The following is a 27172-nucleotide window of genomic DNA, read 5'->3' as shown; positions in this document are numbered from 1 at the left end:
CTTGAAAGGATCAAGGGCTCTACCCTCTCGCATAAAGTCTTACGCTCTTATCGTCAACCTTCGTGGCTTTTTGCTCGTTTGGTCTCGCTATTTCATTCCTGGTTCTCTCTTTCAAGCTTCTTTCCATCCTGGGGATTTCTTCTCATTCCGTCCGTTCTGCTAGCTGGTGTCGCCCTCTCTCTTACTTATCTATTCTATTAATCCATTAAACTTGATAGTAAATTGCATCTAAATACTTGAACTATATTTTGTTTTAATTGAGTACCTAATAAACCCATGATTATTCATACTATACTTTCAACTTAACATGGGGGAGGGGGTTGGGGTTGGGGGGGAGATATGCTTGTGTTCTCAAGTGCCCATTACGTAGATACATTAACCACTTAAAAGATGTCACCTAATTATACACATTAATCTCAATAAGCCGAAGAAACGAAAAAAACAGCCTCTTAATTACCTTCAAGCTGTGCGATATATGCACTTGATCAAATAGAGAAATAAACAAGTGTGTCATATTACTACATCAACGTTTGTTTCTCTTTTGTGTCTTTTAACTTCTACTAAGCCAATGATCCGCCTAAATCTATGTAGACAACTTCTGCTTTAGGTGATGCCCGCGAAAAACTTGATATCTCTCTGAATATTTGTAATCTTGTGTCGAGCTGTTCATGATCAAGATACTGTCGATCGATTAGCATTCTCTCCAACACTGGGGACTCGGCTAACAAAAATTTGATAAGCAGCAACTCAGACGTTGTCCCTGTTAAGCAGCCTAGCCTAACTTCCTTGAGGTGATTAAATGTCACATCGGATAAATGTTTGAGCTCAAGGGGTTCTGGAATAGGTTCATCCTCGTCATCTTCATCTTCATAGTCATATCCATATTCATGAACCTAAGAAAGATAACAAGAAGTCAACTCATAGATTATTGAGGAAAGAAAGAAAGAAAGAAATTAGAAGAGCCGAAGTACTAAGAACCTGTATTTCGAGATATTCTAAATATGGGAAACTTCTTATCAAGCAAAGAGCATATGAGAGCTTATATGATTCCACCAGCATAATGTCAGGCAGGGTAAATCGTTTGACGCTGTTAAGATTAAACGGAAGTCTTGTTGGTGCTTCATACCCTGCTCCAGCAGAGAACTAGGAAACAATTACCGAATATCAAGATTAAGTCAGCCCAAATGAAATTTCATCCACTAAAGTTATAATAATGAGGTCATCAAGCAATATTTACCCCGGAATCAAGGGAGAAAAAGAGGAGGTGCTCAAGAGCAGGACAACACTCGAAAAGCTTTGCAAAATCAAGATCCTCTGCTTTAATATAGTCACCATACAGCAATACTTTTACCAGACGAGGGACATTCTTTAGGCAGACAGAACTTATATTACCTGAGAGATCGAACGACCTCAACATGGGGGCATTAATTTCAATTGTGTCTGACTTGTTTGCGATATCCAGCTCCAACTCCTCAAGCAACGGGCAATGAGATATTAAACTTTCCAGTAACTCAGAAGAAATATTGACTTCACATAAATTCAGGCTAATTAACTTATCAAATCCTTGAAAGGCTGATGGATGTTGTATTGAGCAATAACAAAGACTTAGATGCCTCAGCTGTGAACATGCGAAAAGTAAGGAAGGCAATTTGTATTCCTTTCTAAGTGGAAGGTGAAGTGCAAGATGTTGAATGTCATTCCTCGAGAGGAAATATATGAAGTTGTCAATCTCAGGACAGCTTGCTAGATGAACAACATCAAGGGTAAACTTAGTGATGGGTCCTTCATGAAGGCTCAAAAACTGGTACATAGTCTTTCTAAATTTTATTGTAGGGTTCAGTAAATCCTTCTTTGTTATCCAAAGAGATTCATCAAGCTCCAACTTTGTAAGTCGACACCAGTGATACCTCCATTTCTTTGATAAGATGCTTGTTCTCACAGCATCTTTAGAAGGCAAACACATCAGAATGACATCAATTATATTATCAGGGAGGTAGCTAAGGGCATCGGGAACTAGACTTCGACGAAGCTTTCTTGCCTTAGGAGGCATCATATAACAATGATCACTGAGAAGCTGTAGAAAATAAGCAATAGTATGAAATAAGGTCTCTCCAACTAATCTGGACATAACAACTATTCATATAGTCAAATCAACATAAGAACGAAAGGAACACTTCCAACAATAATCACCAAGAATATGTAGTAACTAGACAATAACACGAAGTAAGGAATCTCTAAACTATCAAGACAGCGGCTATTCACAATGCCAAATCAACATAGGAAATATTTTTGTGTTCAAATCTTCTATTCAAACTGTAATAGGTTATATTGAACCATTTGATCATTTCCTTAACAATTACGAAGAAGAATGTAAGTGAAAAACAATATTTAGAAATTCTATTCACACAGAGAAAACTAAAGACCCCCAATTTTCACTCCTCAAGTTCGACGCGACATAGAAACACATATACACACAGTGAGTGGAAAAGAATTAGCCTCAATTTTCTGAAGAAGAAAACAAGGGGAAGGCTAAAAGACTTGGGTTAAAAATATCTTAAACTATCACCATTTCGCAAGGTTCAAACCAAAATTATTCTTCCCACACAGAAACCTATGAACTACCACGATTTCATATTAAAATACCCCCGGAGGAATATGACATGCTACATGAACATCACACTCCAAAGAGTTCTAAGTCGCAGTACACGTGGAAAAAAAATCGAGTAAGCAGGTTAAAACATTCCCTATGCCAACTTGCACTAAACTCAACTATACCACTACGTACCTGCTACCTCCCACCAATAAATATATCTCGTATCTCTACCCGTCAGCCTTAAGCAGATACGAAGAAATCACCTATAATATTTTCTGACACCACTGGAATCTGAACCATCCAAAAAACACTATCTTTGTAAGATTTTTGGGACAAACTTATATAGCTTTTTATGCTTTGAAACTAAAAACTACAAAAAGGAAGTAACTTTTATCAACTTAAAGAACATACACACACACCCAAAAGGAAACCAACAACTAAAAGTCCAGGGGTTAATTTATATGCTAATTACTGGGCACGTAAACCCATGGTCTCTTCATAAAATTAAATGATGCACCTGATTGAAAATGTTGAGTTATTTACCTAGATGAGTCGGGATCAATTTCCGCTTTATACATTTTCTTCATTTTCATTGGTACATTCATATTCTAAAAATCCTAAATTCGCCCAATACACTTATTTTCAGAGATTGTAAGTTCATCGAGAAAACGAAAGAAAATGATAAAAATACAGAATAATAACCAAATTATAATGGAAAAAGATTTAAAGCTTACCAAGGAAGAAGGATTGTCCTTTTTCTCTTCGGAATTTTGTCAAACGCCTTATGCCCTATTTGTAAATTTTTATGAGTTTTATCCTAATCTAGGGCATGGGGTTTGGAAAGAAAGAGAAATTGAGAAAATACATTATAGTATATTACCGGGTCGGATTTGAGTTTCGGGTATAAGTGAAATACGAATACTAAATATCGAGGCGAGAAAAACAAGGTAGAATGAAAAAGTATTTTGAATTATATGTGGTGCGAACATATATTAGTCAAGTTAGTAAATATGAAATTTTGTGTCTGTTTTACTCTTGTTATGAAATCGTACTATTAATATCGTAGCATAGATGACTAATAATTAATAGAGGAGATATAGTAAAATTATCATTTTACTTGTTGTTTCTCAAGGGATATGTTACGTCAAACATGGACAAAATGGACAGAGGGAATAGTAAGATTCATGTATTAGGTTAGTTGGTACTTTCTCCATTCTAAAATAATTTGTATTTTAAGATTTCAAGAAAGAACTGAGCTACCAACATGGTTGTGGTGCAATAGTGGGACTGATTCACCTTAACATGGTTGGAGTTATCACCCCCAAATGGGCCTAAAGTGCGTGATCCGGAGTTAGTCAGGGCTTCGAACACCCCCAAATGGACCCTAGAGTGTGTAATTCGGAGTTAGCTGGGGCTTCGAACGCCGCACGTAAAAAAAAAGGAGAAAGAATTGATTGTACTCTTCCAAAATAACCCTTGTTTTAATACACGATGTTTTATATCATTAAAGAATCATTTCTTTCTCCAAGGCATTTAATTAGAGGTAAATTAGTAAAAACACTCCTTATTTTCTAAGAATGATTAGTTTTTTTAAGGGATATACCTAACTCCTAAGGTACAAACATTACTTATTTTAAAACGAGAAGAATATTTTATTAACTTATATAAATAATATAAATTGAATTGACCAGACAGTGAATCAACACACTGCAAACCACAACAGCAAAAAGTGAAACAAAGAAAGATTCAACTATTTTGAACTGCTCGCAAGCCCCCGTAAGTTGGGAGCAGCCATAACATAAGGCTATTACTTTCGCACGAATCTATCACTCCAAAAATCAATCATGAAGCAGACACTAAATGTAAAAATTCCTTAACATGTAATGACTAATGTTATTACAAACAAACTAATCAAAACATTCATCCAGAAATGCTCATGTTCTTAACAGATATTCACTGTCTGTGTATCTTATTACAGAAACTCAAGTTTAGGTGATGCACTATACAACGACAAAGATCATGATTTATGGACTACTTGTGCTTTAGGCGATGCACGCCAAAATTTTGATACCTCAGTGAATGCACCTGGTCTTGATACAATAGTGTCATCTGGAATCCATGTATCGATTAGCATTCTAACCAATCCCGGGGACTTGGCTAACAAAAGCTTGAGAAGTTGCATCTCAGGCGGTGTTCCTTCAAAGCGTTCTACCTTAATTTCCCTGAGGTGATTTAATGTCAAATCTGTGAAATGTTCGAGTTCAAGGGATTCTATAATACCATCATCTCCAAAGCCAACCTAAGAAAGATAACAATAAGTCACTTCTCAGATTATTCAGGATGTAACAAATACGAAAAATAATACAAGATTAGAAAGAAGGAAAAGAGTCAAAGCACTAAGAACCTGTATTTCGAGATATTCTAAATATGGGAAGCTTCTTATACAGCAAAGAACATGTGAGAGGTCATACGACTCCTCCAGAAAAAGAAAACGTAGGTAAAGATATTTGACACAGTTAACATCAAAGGGAAGCCTCGTAGCTACTTCGTCATCATCTTCAGGCTGTATCTATGGAAAAAAAATACCAAAGTTCAAGATGAGTTAGCCCAAAAGAAATTCCACATGTTAAAGCTCTAAAAATGAAGTAATGAAAGATTATCTACCTCAGAACCATTGAAGTGCAAGAAGAGTCTCTCGAGAGCAGTACACGACTCGAAAAACATTGCAAAAAAGAAATTATCTGCCTCCATAGAAGAACCCTGATATAAGCTCAGAGATACTTCTGCCAGAAGAGGTACATTCATTAGACAGATAAAAGTTATATTGCCTGTGAAATCGAAAGATCTCAGCTTGGGGGCATTAATTTCTATTACATCTGAAAGTGAATCTTCCGAGATTTCCAGCTCCAACTTATCAAGCAACGGGCATTGAGATATTAAACTTCCGAGCAATTCAGGAGAGATAGTGACATCACATAGTTTCAGGCTAATTAACTTATCAAATCCTTGAAAGTCCGATGGAGGATGTATTACGCAATTATGAAGAGTTAGATGACTCAGCAGCGAAAATGTGAAAAGTGAAGAAGGCAAGTTGTACATTTTACCCCATGGAAGCTCAAGAACAAGTTGTTGAATATCATTCCTAGACAGAAAATGTATGAAGTTGTCAATATTAGGACAGCTTTTCAGAACAGCAATGTCGAGGCTAAACTTAGTAATTGGGCCTTCATGAAGAGACAAAATCTGGTAGATAATCTTCGTAAATTTGACTGTAGGGTATAGTTTATCCATTTTTGTTTCCCAAAGATGTGAATCAAGATTCAACTCTGTAATTCTACACCAGTGATACCTCCATTTCTTTGATAAGATGCTTGTCCTCACAGCTTCTTTACAAGGCAAACGCATCAGAATAACATCGATCACGTTATCAGGAAGGTCGCTAAGGAAGTCGGGAGGTAACTTTCGACAATGCTTTCTTCCCTTAGGAGGCATCACGTAACACTTAACACCAAGAACCTGTAGAAAATAAGCATTAATACAAAGTAAGGAATCTAATCAACACAAGAACAGAAGGATCACTTGTAATTATAATCACCAAAAACCCATAGAAAATAAACAATAATACAAAGTAAGGAATCTTCAAACTATCTGGACAGAACAACTATTCACATTGTCAAATCAACATAGACGTAAAGGTGCATTCTAGTTGAAAATAAAACAGTCAATATCGCTTTTTTTTTTCTTTTGACAGGTAATGAGGAACTTTTATTATAATACCAGCATAAAGGAAATGGTGAGCAAAAGTTACAACCAAAATGTGCAAACATCACAAGTTGTGTAATGATCTAAGAAAGTCAACAATGGTGTTACTATCATTTACATCAAAGGGAGCAATGTTGCACCAAAGACTAAACGAAAATACACTCCCTCCGTCCCAATTTAAGTGTCTTACTTTAGTTTTTGTTCTATCCCAAAAAGAGTGCCCCTTTCTATATTTAGTGAGTTGACAATTCAAATATCCTACATGACAAGTTTATAACCACAAGATTCAAAGGACATTTTAGTACGTTAGACACATTAAGTCTCTCTTTAAATTATTTTTCCTTGTGCCTAGTCAAACTAAGACACTTAAATGGGAACGGAGGGAGTACAATTGTTCTTGATATTACGTATTGAATCTGTGAACTATCTCCTCTTGATATCTATGTTATTTGGATATTTCTTGCCGATTCTTCAAAATATATGAAAAAAACTTAGACATACCCATACGGGATAATTCCACACACCCCTACTATATACATTACAGAGCTTAATATCCATTAATATCATTCTTACAGCAAGAGCACCTTCCATCAATACTTCACAAGATACATTTGTGGGTCTAAAGGGAAAAAAATAAAAAAAACAGAAACCGAATCATATTTTTTGGCATACCCCAAGTGGAAATGCTTGTTGCTACAGAGGCTTGCCATTTCATGACATGGCAGCTGATATTCCTTTTACGGTTTCACTCAATTGCCAACAGACAGATGACATAGCAGTAATTCAGCTTTTGTATAAGAAATTCTTGAAATGGAAAAGTCACTTGTTGGGTTTCATGCATCGGAAGACATGAAGTTTTAGAAAGGAGATCTATAAGAGTATGGAGAACGAAAAATTGCATCACGACTCTTCTGGTCCATTATACCAACTATTCAAGAGTGGCAAGGTCTTTCCTAAGCATTTGACAGAAGCGTTAAATTATTATCCAACGATAGGGAGGCCATATTGTTGTCAAGTAAAGTGAGCAATTTTCTCGACCATAGCCAAGAGATTAGAGAGCTTGCGGAGAACCTTGGACTNCAGTAATTCAGCTTTTGTATAAAGAAATTCTTGAAATGGAAAAGTCACTTGTTGGGTTTCATGCATTGGAAGACATGAAGTTTTAGAAAGGAGATCTATAAGAGTATGGAGAACGAAAAATTGCATCACGACTCTTCTGGTCCATTATACCTAACTATTCAAGAGTGGCAAGGACTTTCCAAAGCATTTGACAGAAACGTTAAATTATTATCCAACTATAGGGAGGCTATATGTTGTCAAGTAAAGTGATCAATTTTCTCGACCATAGCCAAGAGATTAGAGAGCTTGCCGAGAACCTTGGACTTAATTGTGATGATTATGGTTGGGGTTGAAATCCACACAAAGAAGAGAATGACATTGAAGTAGCACATGATAGCGAAGAGGATGATTAGCATGTCGTACGAGAATTATGATGTGATGCCCTAGAGCTATTATCGTGTTTCTTTAAATTTCCCTACTCGTTATGAATAAAATTTGTAGTCTTTTGCAAATTATCATCCTAAACTCGAAGAACATTCTTAGAAAACCAACAGCTACCAACTCTCCTAAAACCAACTATTTGATTCATTTACCTTTGATAGACTTTGATAAGTTAAACACTAACTAAATGTCTTCAGCAGATTCAGGTTTTTTAAAAGCTTACATTCAATTTCAGGAAACACTATGCTCTCAGTACACCTAAATATGCGTTTTTTGGAAGTAAAAAAAAACAAGCAGATGAAGAGGACTCAACAAGCATTCTTCCGAGATAAGTACAAAAACTCATAAATCATGACTAAACTATCCTCATTCCCTTGTGTTTCTAAGTAGAAACTCAAAACCAAACCATCAAAATTCAAAACCACAATGTGAATTCGACACCACTAACTTACTTTTCTTTTTAATCTGTTTCAAAAAGAATGTTTCTTTCACTCTTCACTTCGAACTTTCCACATATGCCACAGGATTGAAGAGCATTTTGCTACATTTTTAACATATTTAATTTAATACCACAAGATTCAAAAAGTCTTATTTACTTTCTTAAATTACATGTCAACTCAAAATCAGACAAACAAATTGAAACGGGGAGAGTGCACAAAAGCAACCAACAAGCAAATGAGATTTTGAGAAGAACAAAAGGGGCAAACTTTCATATGAAATTCGATATATATATTGTCTTCATTACTCAAAAATAATGAAGAATATCAATTGATTATTTAATGACTTTACCTCAAGCCTCAAAATCGAAGTTCTGGCAGGCGGCGACAATGGCGAATTTCGTCGGAAGATAAATTTATGTTACAAGACAGTAAGCACAAAAATAAAAAGTGAGCACAGAATAAGGTTAAAAGTGTAAATTTGCCACAAATGGACACTTGGCTTAAAATTGAAGTCTCTCTCTCCCCTATTTTTCCCCGAATAAATCAGAAGAAAGTACAAAAATTTTGCCCTAAAAGCGCTAAAGAAGAGGAGTAGTCACAAGGGTTTTTGAGAAGAGAGGCAAAGATTCAGTCTTTTTTGGATTTTATATCATCAGCAATCTTCTTGCTTGGTAAACGATAAGTCTTCTTCTATTATATATGTGTTTATTGTGTGTTTTTATATCAGAAAATTTGCTTCTGTTTTAGTTGTTGGTTCCTTTGGGTTTGTGCTTGTGTTCTTTCTTTAAGTCAATAAAAATTGAATCTTTGTGGAAGTAAATGATTATAGAGAAGTACTATGTGGAAAATTCTAATTATAAAATAAAGAACCAATGATTTTCTCATATTTTGTCCAAGGTTGGGTGGACAAAGTTACTTGATACTTGTGTGTTGAGGGCGGAATAGTCATGATGTGCTTAAGCTCGGGTGGACAGAGTTACCTGGTTCTTGTGGGTTGTGGGGTGTGGGTGGAATAGTTGGGAATTGAGATGTGCTTAAGCTCGGGTGGATTGAGTTACCTGGTACTTGTGGGTTGTGGGGTGGTAGGTTGTGAGTGGAATAGTTAAGATGTACTTAAGCTCGGGTGGATGGAGTTACCCGGTAGTTGTGGGTTGGGGTGGAGTGGTCAAGATGTGCTTCAGCTGGTCCAAACACCACCATTTAAAGAAAACAACATGGAAAATTCTTGGATTGCAAAAACACCTAGACTATTGTTTGGAGTGGGGAATTGGATTACCAAAAAAATTGAATCTTTATTTTAGAAATGAGACCGGGAGCTACCCGGTACGTGTGGGTTGTGGGTGGGGTGGTGAGTGGAGTAGTCGAGACGTGCTTAAGCTGGTCCAAACACCACCATTTAAAGAAAACAATATGGAAAATTCTTGGATTACAAAAACACCATGACTAGTGAATTGAGTGAGGATTCGGACTATAAGAAAAAAATTAAATTAGAAACGAGACAGGGAGTTATTCTTCCCATCTTTAAATGGAGTTTCCCTGGCTTACTTTTGTGCCTTGACTATTTCTTTGGAACTTGTAAACTCTATTGAAATCACCTAAATCTAGATTTGAACCTAATCACCTATGGTTTTCATCTCACCTTCACTAACCGATAGGCTACATCCTTGGGTGAGGAAAAGAATAAAACAGACCCTAGGCAAAAGTACTTAAAGAAGGGCATTTGGCAACAATCTCGGGAAAAGGTAACTCCACCTCTTTGATCTTCACCAAAAATCTTAGGTCTTGGTAAGCTGAAAATTTTCTTTTAACTGCTTTTAGGTGAGCTGAGTTATGGTACATTTCCTTTATTGGTAATATATAATAGAACTTAACCTGATATTTAGGTTATTCTAATGTAAGTGTTAGGTCTTCGGGAATCTAGTAGTAGCTGATTTGATGTCAAATCCAGCTAAAGCCGTGGAACAATTACAAAGCTGATTTTAAGAGTGAAATTTACCAAATGCTGGTAAAAGGCACTATGATTCTCGTGTATGTGTTTGACTTTTCCTTTCCGATAACAAGTCTGTATTCTTGAAGTATTTGTAGAAAGGTATTCTTGCTCTAAAGAATGCAATTCATTGATACTTAGAAGAGATGGATCACTGTCGTCTGTTTACTATATGCAAATAATTGGAGATTACTTAACTTTGTGCTCTTGTTTATTTTCTTGCAGATTACTACTGGTGTTGTACAATGCCTCCTGAGATTACTGATTTACCTGAGAATGTTATCAATGCCATTTTGATGCCTTTGCCTTTGCGAGATGTTGTGAGGACAAGCATCTTATCGNTCACTGTCGTCTGTTTACTATATGCAAATAATTGGAGATTACTTAACTTTGTGCTCTTGTTTATTTTCTTGCAGATTACTACTGGTGTTGTACAATGCCTCCTGAGATTACTGATTTACCTGAGAATGTTATCAATGCCATTTTGATGCCTTTGCCTTTGCGAGATGCTGTGAGGACAAGCATCTTATCAAAGAAATGGAGGTACAAGTGGAGCAAACTTCCACAGTTGACGCTTGATGATGAACTTTGGAAGACGACAGATAACTTACTATCTCCTTCTATTAGGTTTACAACCATTATGTACAACATTTTGACCCTTCATCAAGGACCGATTACTCATTTCACCCTTTCCATGTCTAAACTGAAAAAGTATCCTAAGATTTGCAGCTTGTTACATTTCCTCTCTAGGAAAGGCATTCAGCATCTCGTTCTTCAATTTTCAGAGTGGAACAGACTCAAACTGCCTTCTTCATTTTTCACGTGTTTGCAGTTGAGTCACTTGACCCTCCAAAATTGTCAAATATGTCCTCCACCGGCCTTCGAAGGGTTCAATATGTTAATTAGCCTGGAACTGTGTCATGTATCAGTTTCTTCCAGATCACTAGAAAGTTTAATCTCTTCTAGCCCATTGCTTGAGAAGCTAGTGTTGAAATTCTTTGATTCCATGAACCACTTTCAAATTAGAGCTCCCAAGTTGAGATCCTTCGACTTCTTAGGCTGTATAAAATATATCTCCTTGAAAAATTCTCCGCATCTTGCAAAACTCTCTCTTTTCTATGGAGAATCTTTTGAGGAATCAGAAAAATGTGATCTTGACAATTTTTTTCAGCCGCTTCTTTCTCTTGAGCATCTCCACTTGGAATACGGAAGTTTCCAGGTAAATGTTGCTTCAGAACTTCATATTAATGCCGATGCAGTTTCATTAAAATTGGTATATTTACATTTTCATCTTTTAGGCTTTGAGTCATCTTGGTTTTTCATTTTTTCTTTGTAGTTTTTGACTGCTTCAGTACCAAGAAGGCTTTCCTCTGCTCTTAACAATCTTAAACGTCTTTACGTATCACTGGATGAGTTAACTGATCTTTCATGTGCTCTTTGCTTGATACGAAGCTCCCCATGTTTACAACATCTTGAAGTGCAGGTTCTTTATGATGTTTATGTTTCTCTTTTTCTTTTGTATCTGCTGTTCATACGTTATGGTGACTTATCCTCGTACTCATTAGATCTTCAACCTTCTTTATCTTTCTTAGGTGTCTATAGAATCAGATAATAAAGTTAATGAAGTTTCTGCGAGCTTCTCAGATGTGACATTGAATTACCTTAAGTCGGTTAAGGTTGTAGGAATAATAGGCACAAAGCTTGACATGGCGCTTATCAAGCTTCTATTGGCCAAATCTCCGATGCTGGTGAAAATGCTAGTTGAGCCCGACCTACAATTGGTAGACGAAGAAAAAGGTGTCAAGATACTTGCAGAGTTAACAACATTTCAGCGGGCATCAGGTAAAGCTAAAGTTGAATGTCAGCTAGAAAGGAAATGAAAACGAGTCGGGGGTATGGATGTTTTTGGCTTGATAAAGAGGTCTGAGGCTTGGATATGAATCTGCACTATGGTTGTTTATTTTCAATGGTATCTGAGGTGTGTTTGTTCTTTACTCTTTGTGTAATTACTCGGTTTTGGGTCGTACACCTAGTTTACGTAGGTTTGTTAGCCTCCAAAGCGCGAGTTACGCGCCTTCTAATGCTTCTTTGACCCAACAAATGGAGGTAGAGCTCTGCACTTTTCATGCTCCACTGTTGAAGAACTAAAAAACATTAGCATTGGTTTTCCTTTAAATCTACAGTGTTATGAAACTTCTTTTTATAAAAAAATTAGTTATGTTATTTGTTCTTTTATTTTGGTTTTAACCATTGAGTGCCCACTAGCTTTACTAATTTGGATTCGTGGTTCAAATTCAAGATCTCTGATTAAGGCGGGATAAATGTTCCATCGCATCTCTTATTGGTAATATGTTATTTATTGGATGTTTGACATGGAGATTTATCATTTCAATATGATTATTTGGATCGACGTGAGAAATCAATTATATTCTTAGAATCTATATGTATATTGAGTTTAGTTCACAGGTTGAATCTGTGATCGTCCTGATCACATGACTATACGACTATATTTCTGCTAAAGGTTGTTTTTATCTTCAAAACAATTGGTTAATAATCTCAAGCCCCTCTGAATTAATTTGTTGTTGAAATGGCTCATGGGATCATTTCACTTTTAATCAAAGATTTTGTATTCGAGCCACGTGAATAAAACAAGAAAAAAATTGATAGTGTGTTTCCTCACCTTAAACCACACATGAAATATCTTTTTTTTTCCGTAGTTTCACACCTCAAATATCAGTTCAGGTGGAGTATCACATATTGCGGAGAATCAACACGATTATGTCACATTCAACAAAATCATTCATGAACAGAGACTGGGAACTTGGCTAACAAAACAAACTAATCAAAACATTCATCCAGAAATGCTCAAGTTCCCAAACAGACATTCACATCAAAACACAATGTTATAGTACTACTACTACACCAACATTTGTTTCCATCTATTAATTTCAACTTCAAATATACTTCTGCTATGAAGATCATGATAGATTACTTCAACTTTAGGTGATGCATGCCAAAATTTTGATACCTTAGCAAGTATCTTTGATCTTCTTTTGGGGCGTGAATATGAATCGATAATCACTCTGATCTCACCAACACTGGGGACTTGGCTAACAAAAGCTTGAGAAGCTGCATTTCAGCCCCGAACATGTGAAAAGTGAAGAAGGCAATATGTTCAGTTCATCTTCATTCCCTGGAAGGTGAAGAACAAGATGTTGAATGCCATTCCCCGAGAGGAAATATATGAAGAAGTCAATCTCAGGACAGCTTCTCAACTCAGCAATGTTGATGGTAAACTTATTAATAGGTCCTTCATGAAGGGTTAAAAGCTGGTAAACAATCTTCGAAAATTTAACAGTAGGATCTAGTAAATCCTCTTTTGTACTCCAATGAGATTGATCAAGTGTCAATTCTGTAAATCTGCGCCAATGATACCTCCATTTCTTCGATAAGATGCTTGTCCTCACAGCTTCTTTACAAGGCAAACGTATCAGAATAACATCGATTATGTTATCAGGAAGGTTGCTAAGGATGTCAGGAGGTAAACTTCGACAACGCCTTCTTCCCTTAAGAGTCATCCTCATAATCACCAAGAAGCTGTAGAAAATAAGCAAAGTAAGGGATCTCCAAATTATCATAACAGAACTATTTTCACATTCCACATAAGAAATAAAGGTGTATTCTAGTTGAAATCATACTGTATGTTGTATGATTCATACAACTACTTCCTCTAAATATCTATGTTATACTGACTCTAATTTGCCTTGCCATAGTAACATGGATATGCACCAACAAACAAATCCATGTATAGTTGCACTCTTACAAGTTATGTTACTTGGACTCGCGAAAAATGATGTCGCACCATGTCGAATCTACCAAAAATGTGCTCCTTCCGTTTTAATTTGTTTGTCTTGTTCTGACTTGGTACGGTGTATAAGAAAGAAAAGAAAACTTTTGAATCGTGTCGTCTTAAACTAAAATATGTAAAATGTACCAAAATGCCCTTTCATTTGTGGTCTTAAACGTGTCATTTAGAAAATTAGAATTAAAGAGTGGTCAAATAAAGAAAAAGACATTCTTTTTTCTAAAGGAACTAAAAAATGTAAGTAATACAAACAAATGGAAGCAAAGTGAGTACTACTTTTGGAGGATTGACACAAACCCTGTAACATTTTTTAAGAGTACAATAACATACTCAGTGTAATCTCACAAAATAGGGTTTGAGGGGGCTACAGGTATATGCATACCTTTAACCCTACCTCAAAGGTTGTTAGAGAGTCTATTTTCGATAGATCCTCGACTCAAGAGCATTTTTTAAGAGTCTGAGCAACATAAACACCTTCCATTAATACTCCACAATACATTTGTGAGTTCAAAAAAGTTGAAACCTAGAATCACATTATATTTGCTTCTTCTTCTTCTAAGCTCTTATCATTCATCATCTTTAACAATAAGGAAAATCAATAATTTATTCATTTTAACTCATAAAAATAAGCATAAGAAGCTATATAAATGCAACAAACACAAATTTTAGTAGCTCAATTCGTTCGCTAAAAAAATAAAAAATACCCTTTTGAGTATCTTGAATCTCAGTCGCCAGAGGGAGAAATGAATTGGGAAAAACAACATAGAGTGAAGCTAGGCCTTGTCCATGTATATATTTAGGTGTCGTTTGGACTTCATTGATTTGAAATAAAGCTTATTTAAGTTGTAATTTGTTTGGACATATAATTTAAATATTTTAAGTTATATTTTTTATTTTATTTTATAAACATGAATTCATAATTTGTGAAAATTATTAAAATTACTAAGTTGTCATGACACACTAATACATGTTGTTAAATTGAGGAGGTATATCTTGGAAAGGAAATAGGGTATATTATTCGAAATAATTTCTCTATTCGCAAAAGTAGAGGTAAAGTCTGTACATTTTATTTTTCTTAGACCCGATTTATCGTATTACACCGGATATGTTGTTGTGTTGAAACAAGGGAAAATATCTTACTTCTAAAAATAATGTGTAGGCATAGGGGCTAAGTCTATCTACATCTCAACTAATTTCATCATATAACTGTTACTTCTCATCAACACATATACTAGATAACTCTATCTATCAAGATTTGGACACATATCTCCACTTCTTCGTAACCCCACCATAGAAATTGATTGTTGAAGACCCGTGTTATCAAAAGCGAAAAACACAACAAACCTCTAAGGTCTATTGGGTTTTATGCGTAAATAAAGCAAGAGTTTAACTCAAAAAGATAAATGGAGAAAAAAATATATTAATATATATATATATATACACGTTCAAGACTAACAATTATAAATCACGAATGACAAATATATGGATAAAAAAAATTAATTTTTTATACGATAAAAGTGAAATATAAATTATTTAGTATAAAATGCATATCTAATAGCCTTAATATGAAGCACACGTTAACGAAGCGAATCAAAATGCTCAAAATTTTATTTTTAATTTTAAAAAGTCGTGTATCATATAATGCTCTTATCGATCGAAAAATTCCTCTGCATTTTATTTTACTAAAATTCGAAAGCATAGTCCATTATTTTACTTAATTTGCTTGGTACCCAAATGACCACGTCCCACTTTCTTTTGTCATTTTCTTACCTCTTTTTTTTAATACTTGGAAAAAAAGATATTAGTGGCCACATCAATTTGACTTTTTATCTTTTGCCTCACCTTTTGAATCACTCAGTCTAATTTATATGATATAGTTTAACTTAATATGAAATTTAAGAAAGAAATTTTTTAAAAAATTTATAGTATAAAATAAATTATTAATATTTGTATGACTAAAATTATTTTATTAAAAGAAAAATAAGTATTTTAAAATTAAGTTATTGTTACCAAACATAAAAATATACTTTATAAAAAAAAGTTGGAAAGTCACAAGAAAGTTGGACTTGTTTACCAAGTAAATTAATGGACCATATTTCAAACTTTTTTTTTTTGGTCCCACCAATAATTCCATCTATAAATTAATCCAATTCTCTTCACAATATTCAAGAAAAACACTTGCCTTAATTCTTCATTCAACAAAAAACATTTTACAAGTTTTCATTTTGAGAGTAAAAATCACCATGAATCTTCAACAAACTACACATGTTCTATCAAAAATTCCAATTTTGGGTTGTTTTATGAACACCCTTTTCATATTTCTTTGTCATGAGAGTTTTATTAATGAAAATCATGAGAATGATAATACACAATCAATTGATAGGGAAATCAATGATGATATAGCAAATTCTAGTAATGTAGCAGCTCAAAAACATTTTCAACAAGTTCAACACATCAAAGGGGCATGAGATTTTCAAGAGAAAATTAAAAATGATCTTTGTTGCCCGTCGGACGTAGACATAAATTAGTTTTGTCTATCAAGCAAGAGCTCGAACCTACTCAATTGATCGTAAGATTTGACTCATAGACAAATTTGAGTTGCTCAATTGTGTCATGTCCAAATACTATCTTTATTATCTGTAACTTCTTGAAATGTTTTGAAGTCTTGCCTTATAAGCAAAATTAATTGTATGTACACATCACGACTAGAATTTATGTCCGATAGATAATATATATCATTTTAAAAAGATTTTGTTCAGCGGGATCAAAAATTCAAAACTACTCCTTGTGGAGGCTCTTATTTCTTGTAATTTTTTTAGTTTTTAAAGCATATGCATATTAAATGTAATATCGTGAAGTGTAAATAGTTTCTCTTTGTACTAATTTTTCTATTTTCTCTTAGATTGTTAGGTAGCTACTGCAAGACTTGTGATAATTATTACTTATAGTATATGGTTTTGAAAAATTGAAGTAGAAATTTGTTTAATGAGCTTATGAATTTGATCATTGTGCTTCTCTTGTTCAAATTTATTTTCATGTTTACATCAACTCAATGACACGTAGTATGTGATATATATTGTCGTTACTAAACTATCGTTAATGAACTCATGTTTTCATAGTAAATTAATAGAATTTGACATAAATATCTAGTGTGAATAAATTTTTACTGACACGACATGGATGATAAAAGTGTGGCACAAATTTCAAACCGTGTGTAATTGGAAAAGTTTAATCAAGTCACAATCATGTTGACTCCATGCAAAGACCATAGCAAGGAGATTAAGAAGCTTCCTTTTGCAGATTAGCATACTTTTAATAATATGAGTCAAGAATATTATTCCACATGGATTTTTAGTTACTGACTTCGCAATTAAATATTTTTACATATTTAAAAACAAAAGCTACCAGTTTGTCAGAAGATCGTACATAGTATTGTAGCTCCGCCTCTGATTAACCTTTGCAAATATAATCTATAAGGTACAACTGATTGATGTTATATTGCTCGGGCTCTCCAAAAATAATTTATAAGATCACCCTTAACAAGGAGATACTCACTTCTGAATCTTTTCATACGTTATGTTGCTCGGACTCTCCAAAAATGTTGTCTCAATCAAGTTTAATCCTCCAAAACCGCACAAACTTTTGGAGGATCAGAAATGAGCGTGTCGACACTTTTGAAGAGTCCAAGCAACATAAAACGTATACAATATAATGTGAGGATTAGAACTACAACTTGAAGAGAGTTTTATTCATCTTCAATTTAGTGGAACAAATATTTACAAACACAACAAAATCTACATACAAGAGATACAACATGAATTACATGAAGGAAAAGGAAAACTCAAGTTGATTCATTGATCAAGTACAACTTTTGACCATCAACAATCATATCTACATCAAGAATTTTGCCAGCATCTTCTGATAATATACAAGAGCCCGATGGGAAATCGAGTTGTTCTGATGCTGTTATAACGAGCTCCTCGATTGTCTGAGGTATCCACAGGACAACACCATGTTTTCTCACATCTTTAGACTCCCATGGATGGAAAGGAAACACAGTGCATTTCCTCGGACGCAATTTATCTGTCATTGTACCAGAAAGAATGTCAAGAAGACTATATTGTCAAATCTAGTAGCTTTTGCTCGGACCTTGTATATGTCTTAAAGAAATATACTGAATATCGACAAGTTGTAGATAGTCAGCAGGTTTAATGGCATCCCGAACCTATAAAGTTGAAATCTTTGATTCGATTTACATGAAGTAATACCTGAGATCTCATGTGGAACATCAGGGAATTCAGATAATTGAGCAGACTTTGCTTCTTCTAAAAGACTGATCATTTGCTTGTTTCCACTTACTCTAGCTTCATCAACTGGAGTATTTCCCCATCTGAAACAAGACAAAGATTCAACTAATATTTAGTAGACGTTCACGATACTCTGCTTGTACAATGTCGAATTTCAACACAAGAGCTACCATGATGCTTAAACAATAGAAACGAATGTGTGGTAGTCCTAAACAAGTTGAGGTCGGCTATATGATTCCTTACTGATGTGTTTCTTCGTTTAAGTTCAACTCATGTCATCATTAGCTACCATGATGTTTCATTCAAGAAGTCAATTCAATAAGATATTAATGAAGATTAAAATTGTACCTATCCTTTGAGAAAACAGAAGCACCAGCTCCCAAAAGTAACTTTGCCATTGAGTATTGACCTTGAGAAGCAGCAACATGAAGTGGCGTTCGTTGATCATAGTCTTTGTTGTTTGGATCAACACCGTTTGATAATAGCCTTCGTAATAAATCTGAATCCCCCTTTGCTATAACCATACATAGGAAGCTACCAGCATTTTCAATGTTCAATAAGGCCCCTTCCTTAACAAGTAATGAAGCAACGCGATCATGTCCACTCTTGATTGCTTCAAGCAGAGGTGTGTTGCCAAATTTATCTATATGGTAAATAGCAACATTAAGTAATGATGAACATTTGCACGAACAAGGACTCGTTGCAGGTGAAGCAGACTCGCGTAAGAAATATACCTGGAGCATTAATATCAACGCCTTCTTGGATGAGGAAAAGAGTTATGTCTTCATAGCCTCTCGATGCTGCAAGATGCTGTTTAAAAGCAAACATTGATTAGGAGAAATTTGCAGTGTTCAAACTTCAGTATTCTGTTGGAATCATTTGTTTTGTATATATCTCATTTGAATAAACTCATACCAGAGGTGATCGTCCGTCATAATCTTTCTTGTTGGGATCAGCTCCAGCTCGAATTAGACTCTTCAGCTGATGCAAATCACCATGATAAGCTGCACTATTCACTTTCAAAGCAAGCTCTGCCTCATGCTTCCCTATATGGAGTGCAATATCCGACTCTAGTTGCTTCACGCGGAGATTAGATTCTTTTCCCTGTCATTCAATACTATTTAGACTCATACCAACAAAGCAAAAAGAAGGGTAGATGACATGGGACGGTTTGAACTCATAATTCATTAGATGCTTTTATGAATGTCAACTAAGTATCGTGTAAGTGAATTGCTCCCCTCTGTTGATGAACTAAACCAGATAGTTATATGAGTGAAAGAAAACGGTTTCTAAATTTTCAGTAAATAGGTTGAGTCTCATTTCCCTTACCTGTAGTAAATTACTCAAGATTCTTCTTCCATCATGAAAATAAATCTCCAGAATATTGGCAAATGACTGCTTATCGATACGTAAGAGCCTGCATAGTTCACAAACACGAACTGTATATGGTTGAGGAATGTTGCAAACAATGGAAATGTCTCCGAATGAGCTGTTAGGCTCAAGAAGTGACACTGTCTCTTCTGATCCGTCCTTCGCTATACCAACTTCCTCCTGGATTTTTTCAAAAAATACAATGAGCACTCTTGACTTATTAGGAAAACTTCAATTGAACATCAAATAGAACATCATACCAGAACACCATGACAGACAAAATAAAGCTGGTCTACTACATTGCCTTGTTCCATTATCACTTCTCCAGGGAGGAAAAATTCCTCGTGGACTCGAGTTACCTGCAAAATATTAACCATATCCAAAATCAGTAATATGCGGAACACACAATAAATTTTCTGCGAATGAACAATCAAAAAGAAGTTACTTACGACTTGACTTATGAATTCCGAGGAACAGCCCTTAAAAAGAGGAACATTTTCTATGTAAGACTGATATAAATTCTGGGAAATCTGCAAAAAAAAGTTGAAAAGTGTTTGTCATGGAACTACCAACGGAACATAACATGCATCAGCAATGATAGTAAATTGAACATTGTCTTACCTTGGCTCGGATAGAGATTGGAATATCTTGGAGAACAGCAGCATCAGTGTAAGCACTTTCATATTGTAATCGCAAGTGACCTTTAATTTGATTACGAATGTCCCTTCCGAGTCTATTTCTGTTCATATATTTCAATAGATCCGTCATCTTATCCCTATATCGTTCAGTTTTTGATCCTTTCACAATTAGAGCTGTCATGTTACCGATCAAATAAGCACTAAGAATCATATCAAATGAGACGTAAATCATGACAAATATCATTTCCCTCAAATTGACAGCATGTATATCTCCATAACCTGTAAGATAAAAACAGATATCTCAAATTGTTCGTAAGATGAAATTGTTATAAAAAATCTCTAGAAAAATGATAAGATTATGTGTTAACTTTGCAAGAATGAGTAACTAACTAAAGCAAATCACTCTCTAACAACTTGTGTTATGTAGACTCCACAAACATCACTAGTATCCTCTTTCAAACATCCAAAAGAATGAAATGTGCACGCGAAACAACAATGAAATAGAACTTTAAAGACAAGCACTGCAAATGAAGGGGGAATAAACTTACCAACAGTTGCCATAGTAACAATGGCAAAATACATTGAAGTAGTGTATCGCGTCCAAAGATCAATATCTCTAAAGTTTGAATAACTGTAATCTCCCAATTTCAAACTACCAATCCATGTGTAACCTTCTTGTTGTTCAGACAGCGTAGTCGCCAAAAAGTAAAAAATGCAGGCTGCTGTATGCGTGCAGTAGAGTTCTACAGTGATCAGTTTTACAATCCTCGTGAAGAGGTAATTGATCCGAATATCTTTCTCCATCTTCTGGAAAAAGTAAGTAATTCTACGCGCCCTGCTCAACCGAATCCATAAAAGGTATCTCACTTCCTCTTTGCTGCCAACAGCCTGATAAATCCAAATTGCTCAGCATTGTGGTTAAAAGAGCCAAGAGTTCAAATTTACTAACTTCTCAAACATTACATCTATATGTTCTTTCACTATTACTTATTCAATATGCCAAAAAAGGTTAGCATCTTAAACTCCATATCAAGTCAAAGATCGTCATAACTCATAAGGAATGAAACGCGGTACCTTATAGATTATATCCCAGGGCATGCAACCTAGAAAATCCAAAATGAAATGAGACTTTAAGTACCTACAAAAACCAAAGAAAACTCAGCCAATACATATTGAAACTCTTCATCAATTATAACTCTGTATGCCCAAATTTTGTTCTTATGGGAAAAGAAGACTAACCGGAGAGCGATAGGGGTTCGTTTATACACCATCTTGTAAGTCTGACTATCTCTATATGCAACAGAGAATTGGATGACTATATCAACAAGAAAAACAATTTGACCACAAATGTCTAAGAGAAATAGTTTCCTTGGTAATCCATTGAAGAAAGCAAACTCCATTGGTGTGAAAAATGATGAATATATTGACCATATAAGGATGAAATTTTCCCACATCCTGTACCACCTGCATCAAAATTTTGATTGTTCATCTTTGTACACAATCTTAAAAAGTATAGAATTTTAAAACACAAGAAGGTTGTTATGAAAGGGAGCGAAATATAATGGAAAAACTATTTTATCGAGTATTTGTTATCTTACATCAACACATCAAAAAACTTTGTCCATCAATATTTAGGCAAATAAAATTAGTTACTATAATATCCATTTATCTAGAATAATTAGTAAGATATAGTAAAGAAAACATTGTTTCTTCTTTTACCAAAACCTTCATAAATTAGTCCTAATTTTTATGTTTTACTTAATGAGGGTCTATATTGAAAACAGTCTCTCTACTCGTATGTTGTTGTTGGCAGTTCCAGAATTTTCATAAACGGATTCAAAATTTTAAAAAAGTAAACGTACGAAGAAGTCAAGAAGATTTGACATCTACTATATATATATCTAAAAATACTGTATATTCAAGTGATGAATCTCCTTGCGCTCTTTTTTTCACTCATTGTTCAATATCCATTCTGAAATTCCGACTAATCTCAATTCTCATCATGAAGGTTCATTAAGTAGGGAAACACGACTATATTAATATTTTTTTATTTCTAGAACTCGAATCTGAAACTTTTAATTAAAAATGGTGGAATTGTCATTATCAACCTATCAGATCTCACCATAAATTTATAGTACAACTATGCTCAAAATTTACGACAATTGCTTTCAGTTAGACAGTTGAACATGTATGTCTGCGGATGATTATGTAGCATAGAAAGAAATATTCATATTTTTTAAAAAAAAGTAAAATTTATTTATTTTCGACAAGCCAAATTTTAACGAATTTGACCATAAGTATTTTTTTTAATCGAAATGTTGCTTTTTTTGTAATAGTGATATTAATTATCCAACTAATAATATAATTTTGGATTTTCCTGACCAAATATAACCACTCAAAATTGTTCATGTGGTCAATATTGGTTTGCTACTTATAGAAATGTCATATGTAAGGTCAAATTAGTCAACATTTCTCCTAAACCAATTACTTATAGTAGTTTCCTCCAAAACATAATTAGACGCCATATACATATGTTTATCTCCCTAAAATTTAATTTATTTTCAAACTAAGAGCTAAAACGCATAAATTGAAACGAAAGGAGTATATATATAGAGAGAGATAGTGCATGTAATGGATTTACTTAAGATATTAAGGCATAATATATAAATATGTTCTTTAATAAGTTGGTTTGAGCTAATATCTATGTCTTCCAACTTTGTATACACACGAACAGATACTTAAACTTGTATAAAGTTGAACAAGTAGACATACATGTGTGTGTCACATAAAACGCATGTATCTATATGTTTAACTTTGTATAAATTTAAATGTTTATTTGTCCACATCCAAAATTGAAAGACATAAATATCAGATAAGACCAAGTTAAAGAGTATGCTTATGTATTATGCCACAAATTAATTATGATCTAGTAGTCCATGAAAATCACGGGATCCAGCAAAGTCAAAAAATCTTAGTAAACAGAGTTATCTAATTCGTGTGCTGATGAAAGACAACAAATACCCCTAAAACTAGTGGAAATGCGCGCAAATTAATCTGAAAATCTTGTTATAACAAAAAGAAAAAAGGCAAAAATCTCGTTATAACAAAAAGAAAAAGGCAAAAACTATATACTAATATATAATTGTCTATATATAGTAAGTACGAATTAGATTTCAAAAAGTAGTTAAATAACGGTTTTCTTTTCTAATTGACGACTCTAATTTCACAAGCAAAAAAAAGTAAGTAGTTAAAATTATCACGTTTTCACCATTGTAGAATTACAGTAGATAGAGAAAGTTAAGTTTTAGAGAGAGAAAGTTAAAAGAGAGTTAGCTGAACGGACCTGTTATCAGGATGAATAACGAAGCCTTGTGAGAGATCCTTAAGTCCGTTGAGTAAACTTTCCCGGCTAATTTTTCTTCTCCGGCGACGAAGCAAATCAACTCCGACGAGATCGTTTTCGATGAGTTTAAATCGACTTCCTCTAGAAGATTCCATCTTATCTCTCATATCTTCTATTTCATACTCTGCTCGACCTCCATTAATGTCTATCTCCAGTACTTCCTCACCTCTCGTCATATTAACAATCAATCAATTCAATCCCAATTTACTCTCTCGTAATACGAAATTCAAAATTTGAAGTTTTCGAATGTAATTTGATGTATATATTGTATTGAACAGAATTTTTCTCGAGAATTCGATTGATTTTACTACGAATAAGAAAGTCGGGAAGGAAGATGAGTGTTCACGTGAAAGTTCAGGCGGGAAGAAGAATCTACGGCTTCAATTATATACTATTTATATATAGAGAGAGAGATTTATGAGAGATTTGATGAACTTGTTGATAAAGAGATGGATATGGCTAGCTATTTATATGCAACTCAAAAAAATAAAATATATACCATATTTTTATTTTTATTTTGGAAAAAATTGTTTTATGTTTAATAATTTAAGTTGATATATATAGGAAAATGTGACATCACGTGTGTTTAAATCTTTATGCGCATTACGCTCCGTTCTATTGATCAGAAGCATCCCCCGACGTCTTGATGATTTAGAATTTGAACACAAAATGGTCAGGTTGTTAATTATGCATTATTGTATATTGTATTGTATTATATTGTATTGATTTAGTGAATAAATATAATGTTTTGATAGATTGTTTTGTTTCCGTTGTTACATAATGTTATTCGTCTGCAATTTGAATGATAAATCTATAAATAATAATTAAAAAAAGAAGAAGATACGGGGTAGGGCTACTAGTAGGTCAAGGTTAAAATAAGATTATAAAAAGTAAAGATAAAATGAGAAAAATATGTTAAGATAGCGATATAATCACAATGTATCGATCGTTTTTCGAGACTAATAATACAACCATCCAAACAAGGTATTAAAACATTTGAGAAGTTTATTTTTAATATTACAATTAACATAAGTATTGATGGGCTAAAATAACTTATAATGATATAAATATTGCTATTTGAATTTAATTACGTAAAATTATGTAACAAAGATGCATGGGAACAAGAGGACCACTGAGATTTACCATTTTTGTAATTATTTAATTTCCCGTTAACCAATTTTGATCCAATGTGATCTTTCGTACCATTTTAATTGTTGTTTTAGTTCAAAAAATAATTATCAATTTTGATTTTGATTTTTGAAATGACATTTGTTTATATCGGAACAAACGACTATCTTGATTCATTAAAAGTTGGACAAGTAATAAAAGTTGGACAGGTAAGAATTTTTTTTATTGTACTACGTATTTAGTTAAAAACTAATAAACTCCATTTTCAAAATATCATATCTTCTATCAAGATATTCACCGAATAAGTAGGAATCTCTTTAAAAGAAGCTATTAAGACACAAATGAATTGTTTTATTAGGTAGATGCACGTAATATCAAGATATATGTTTGACATGTTCAAATTAATTACTACGAGCATATTTAATTTCACTCTCTTCTTAGTTCATAAAATGATTATATTATTCACTTATTTCTAATTGGCCAAGTTGATTTTTGAAAACAAAACTATGTCAGAAGATATACAAAACAAAAACGTAGACGTACGATGTTGTATTTATCTGACTTGCAAATCCAATAGTATTGGATTAATTTTGCAATACACGAAACTATATAATATACAGTAATTTATCTATTATACTAGAATCCAACACAGATCTCGAGGCATAAGAAGTTAATCGTAAAAAATTATATAGTATATATAATTATGATAGAGTGATAAGTACCCGTTCATCCTTAACAAAAGATTACCTATAATGTGAGATTTTTCTACGTCAATTCAAATAATTTAGTCGAGTCTTAATGCAGATATTAGAATCCGTACGAATCCAAATTTTAGTCAAAACACCAAACTAATTATAACTTGAGTATAAAATTTTTCCTCTTCAACCAATTAGCTAGAAAACTAAGTGCTCTTATTATATCTTATGAATTTAATATGCTTTGCTTGAACACATAAATATAAAATAATAACTTCATCTTATTGCTTGACTTAATATATAGTTAATTAAACTCCACATTAAACCTTATTGGAGAGTGATGTTTGATTAATTACTTTTGCTTAACAACTTTAATTAGTTCTTCTAATCCCAAAGGTTATATTAACCCCACTTCTAGTAAGGTAACGCAGCCCCTTACTTTCTAAATATGTCATATTGAATAAATATAAATATAAATAAAATAAAGAAAATTGTTTAAACTTTTTAGAGCAAATGGTGAACCACATATAAACTCTGCTAATGGGAATATATGAAGGCATAAACCACTAACTGTTATACTTTAATGACAATAAATTAAACCTCAAAACTAATTATGCTCTATATTTTATATTTTATTTAAAAATAAATAAACAAGAAAGATATAAGGTCTAAACATTTTAAAACAAATTAAAGACTAAAAAAAAACCACCAAATATTTTGATGAGGTGGATGAGATTCCTCCACCCTTAATTAACTCTGTCTTCGACACTACAAAAAATGTGATTTAATAGACGTTCCTGTCGAAACACCGGCAAATATATAGAATTTTCGAAAGAAAGTTTAACATAAACATTTCTAACGAGCCAATTATGGATGGATGCCGTAGGAAACACATTTTTTAATAGTGGAGTTTGAGCCTTGACAATAAATGAATCATCGAGAACAAATTTAACGAGACTAATCTAAATCTTATTCAACCTTATTAGATANGGGGCTTTCTTAAAACACCGCACATTATCTTGAAGTCTGATTTGAAAATCCCTGCCATCTTCACAAAACTTCTTGCGCCCAAAAGTTCCTTAAGGCTTTACTCTACATGAATCTGAAATAGTCAGGCCAGTGAAGTTCGGATACGAGATGATTAATTATTAATTTTTTTTTTATAAAAAGAACTCAAACCACAAATGACAAATGGGCCTATACTAATGGAAATCTAAGGAGGCATAAACCACTAATTGTTAATACTTAAAAAACAAACCATCAAACTCAAAGGTGTCTTTTAGGTTTATGGTGGTGATATGAAAACCTCCCCACTTAATGGCCTAATTAACAAATTAAACCAAGTTGAAAAGTGTTAAGACCACTTAACAATTTAATTTGAGTAATGCTTAACAGCCATATATGATGCTAGCTGCTAATTTAATTTGTTCATGACCTAACATGGCTAATTAGATTAATAGTTGTAGTGTGTTGAAGACCACAA

The 27172-nt window shown here is 33.7% G+C and overlaps 3 protein-coding genes across 10 annotated transcripts; 1 reads left to right on the top strand and 2 right to left on the bottom strand.

The window, feature by feature from the left end:
- Positions 1-427: 427 nt before the first annotated feature.
- On the bottom strand, positions 428-13874 carry LOC125845533 (F-box/FBD/LRR-repeat protein At1g13570-like). 8 transcript variants are annotated; one of them, XM_049525058.1, is made up of 4 exons: positions 13718-13874; positions 5258-5942; positions 4998-5162; positions 428-893 (listed from the first exon to the last, which is right to left on the bottom strand). In XM_049525058.1, the coding sequence occupies exons 1-4, from the start codon at positions 13864-13866 to the stop codon at positions 561-563; spliced, it is 1332 nt and encodes a 443-aa protein (XP_049381015.1). In that variant the 5' UTR covers positions 13867-13874; the 3' UTR covers positions 428-560. The 8 variants fall into 8 exon arrangements, with proteins under 8 accessions (XP_049381015.1, XP_049381017.1, XP_049381019.1 ...); XM_049525060.1 differs by lacking the exon at positions 13718-13874 and adding an exon at positions 8645-8784 and having other exon boundaries at positions 430-893; positions 5258-6109; XM_049525062.1 differs by lacking the exons at positions 4998-5162; positions 5258-5942; positions 13718-13874 and adding exons at positions 979-1143; positions 1238-2074; positions 3328-3435 and having other exon boundaries at positions 434-893.
- On the top strand, positions 8844-12500 carry LOC125845538 (F-box/FBD/LRR-repeat protein At1g13570-like). The gene is made up of 4 exons (XM_049525073.1): positions 8844-8966; positions 10699-11501; positions 11619-11765; positions 11875-12500. The coding sequence occupies exons 2-4, from the start codon at positions 10719-10721 to the stop codon at positions 12160-12162; spliced, it is 1218 nt and encodes a 405-aa protein (XP_049381030.1). The 5' UTR covers positions 8844-8966; positions 10699-10718; the 3' UTR covers positions 12163-12500.
- Positions 13875-17879: 4005 nt separating the features above from the next.
- Positions 17880-24127, bottom strand: LOC125845478 (potassium channel SKOR). Its single transcript, XM_049524990.1, has 13 exons — positions 23807-24127; positions 21703-21927; positions 21538-21601; positions 21012-21351; positions 20447-20742; positions 20275-20355; positions 20086-20184; positions 19784-20005; positions 19370-19558; positions 19189-19264; positions 18803-19097; positions 18416-18537; positions 17880-18230 (listed from the first exon to the last, which is right to left on the bottom strand). Exons 1-13 carry the CDS (start codon positions 24040-24042, stop codon positions 17989-17991), a joined length of 2487 nt encoding a protein of 828 aa, XP_049380947.1. The 5' UTR covers positions 24043-24127; the 3' UTR covers positions 17880-17988.
- Positions 24128-27172: the final 3045 nt, after the last annotated feature.

Source organism: Solanum stenotomum, chromosome 11 (assembly GCF_019186545.1).
Source record: "Solanum stenotomum isolate F172 chromosome 11, ASM1918654v1, whole genome shotgun sequence".
Classification (NCBI taxonomy): domain Eukaryota; kingdom Viridiplantae; phylum Streptophyta; class Magnoliopsida; order Solanales; family Solanaceae; genus Solanum; species Solanum stenotomum.
This window is presented reverse-complemented; position numbering and strand designations above follow the sequence as displayed.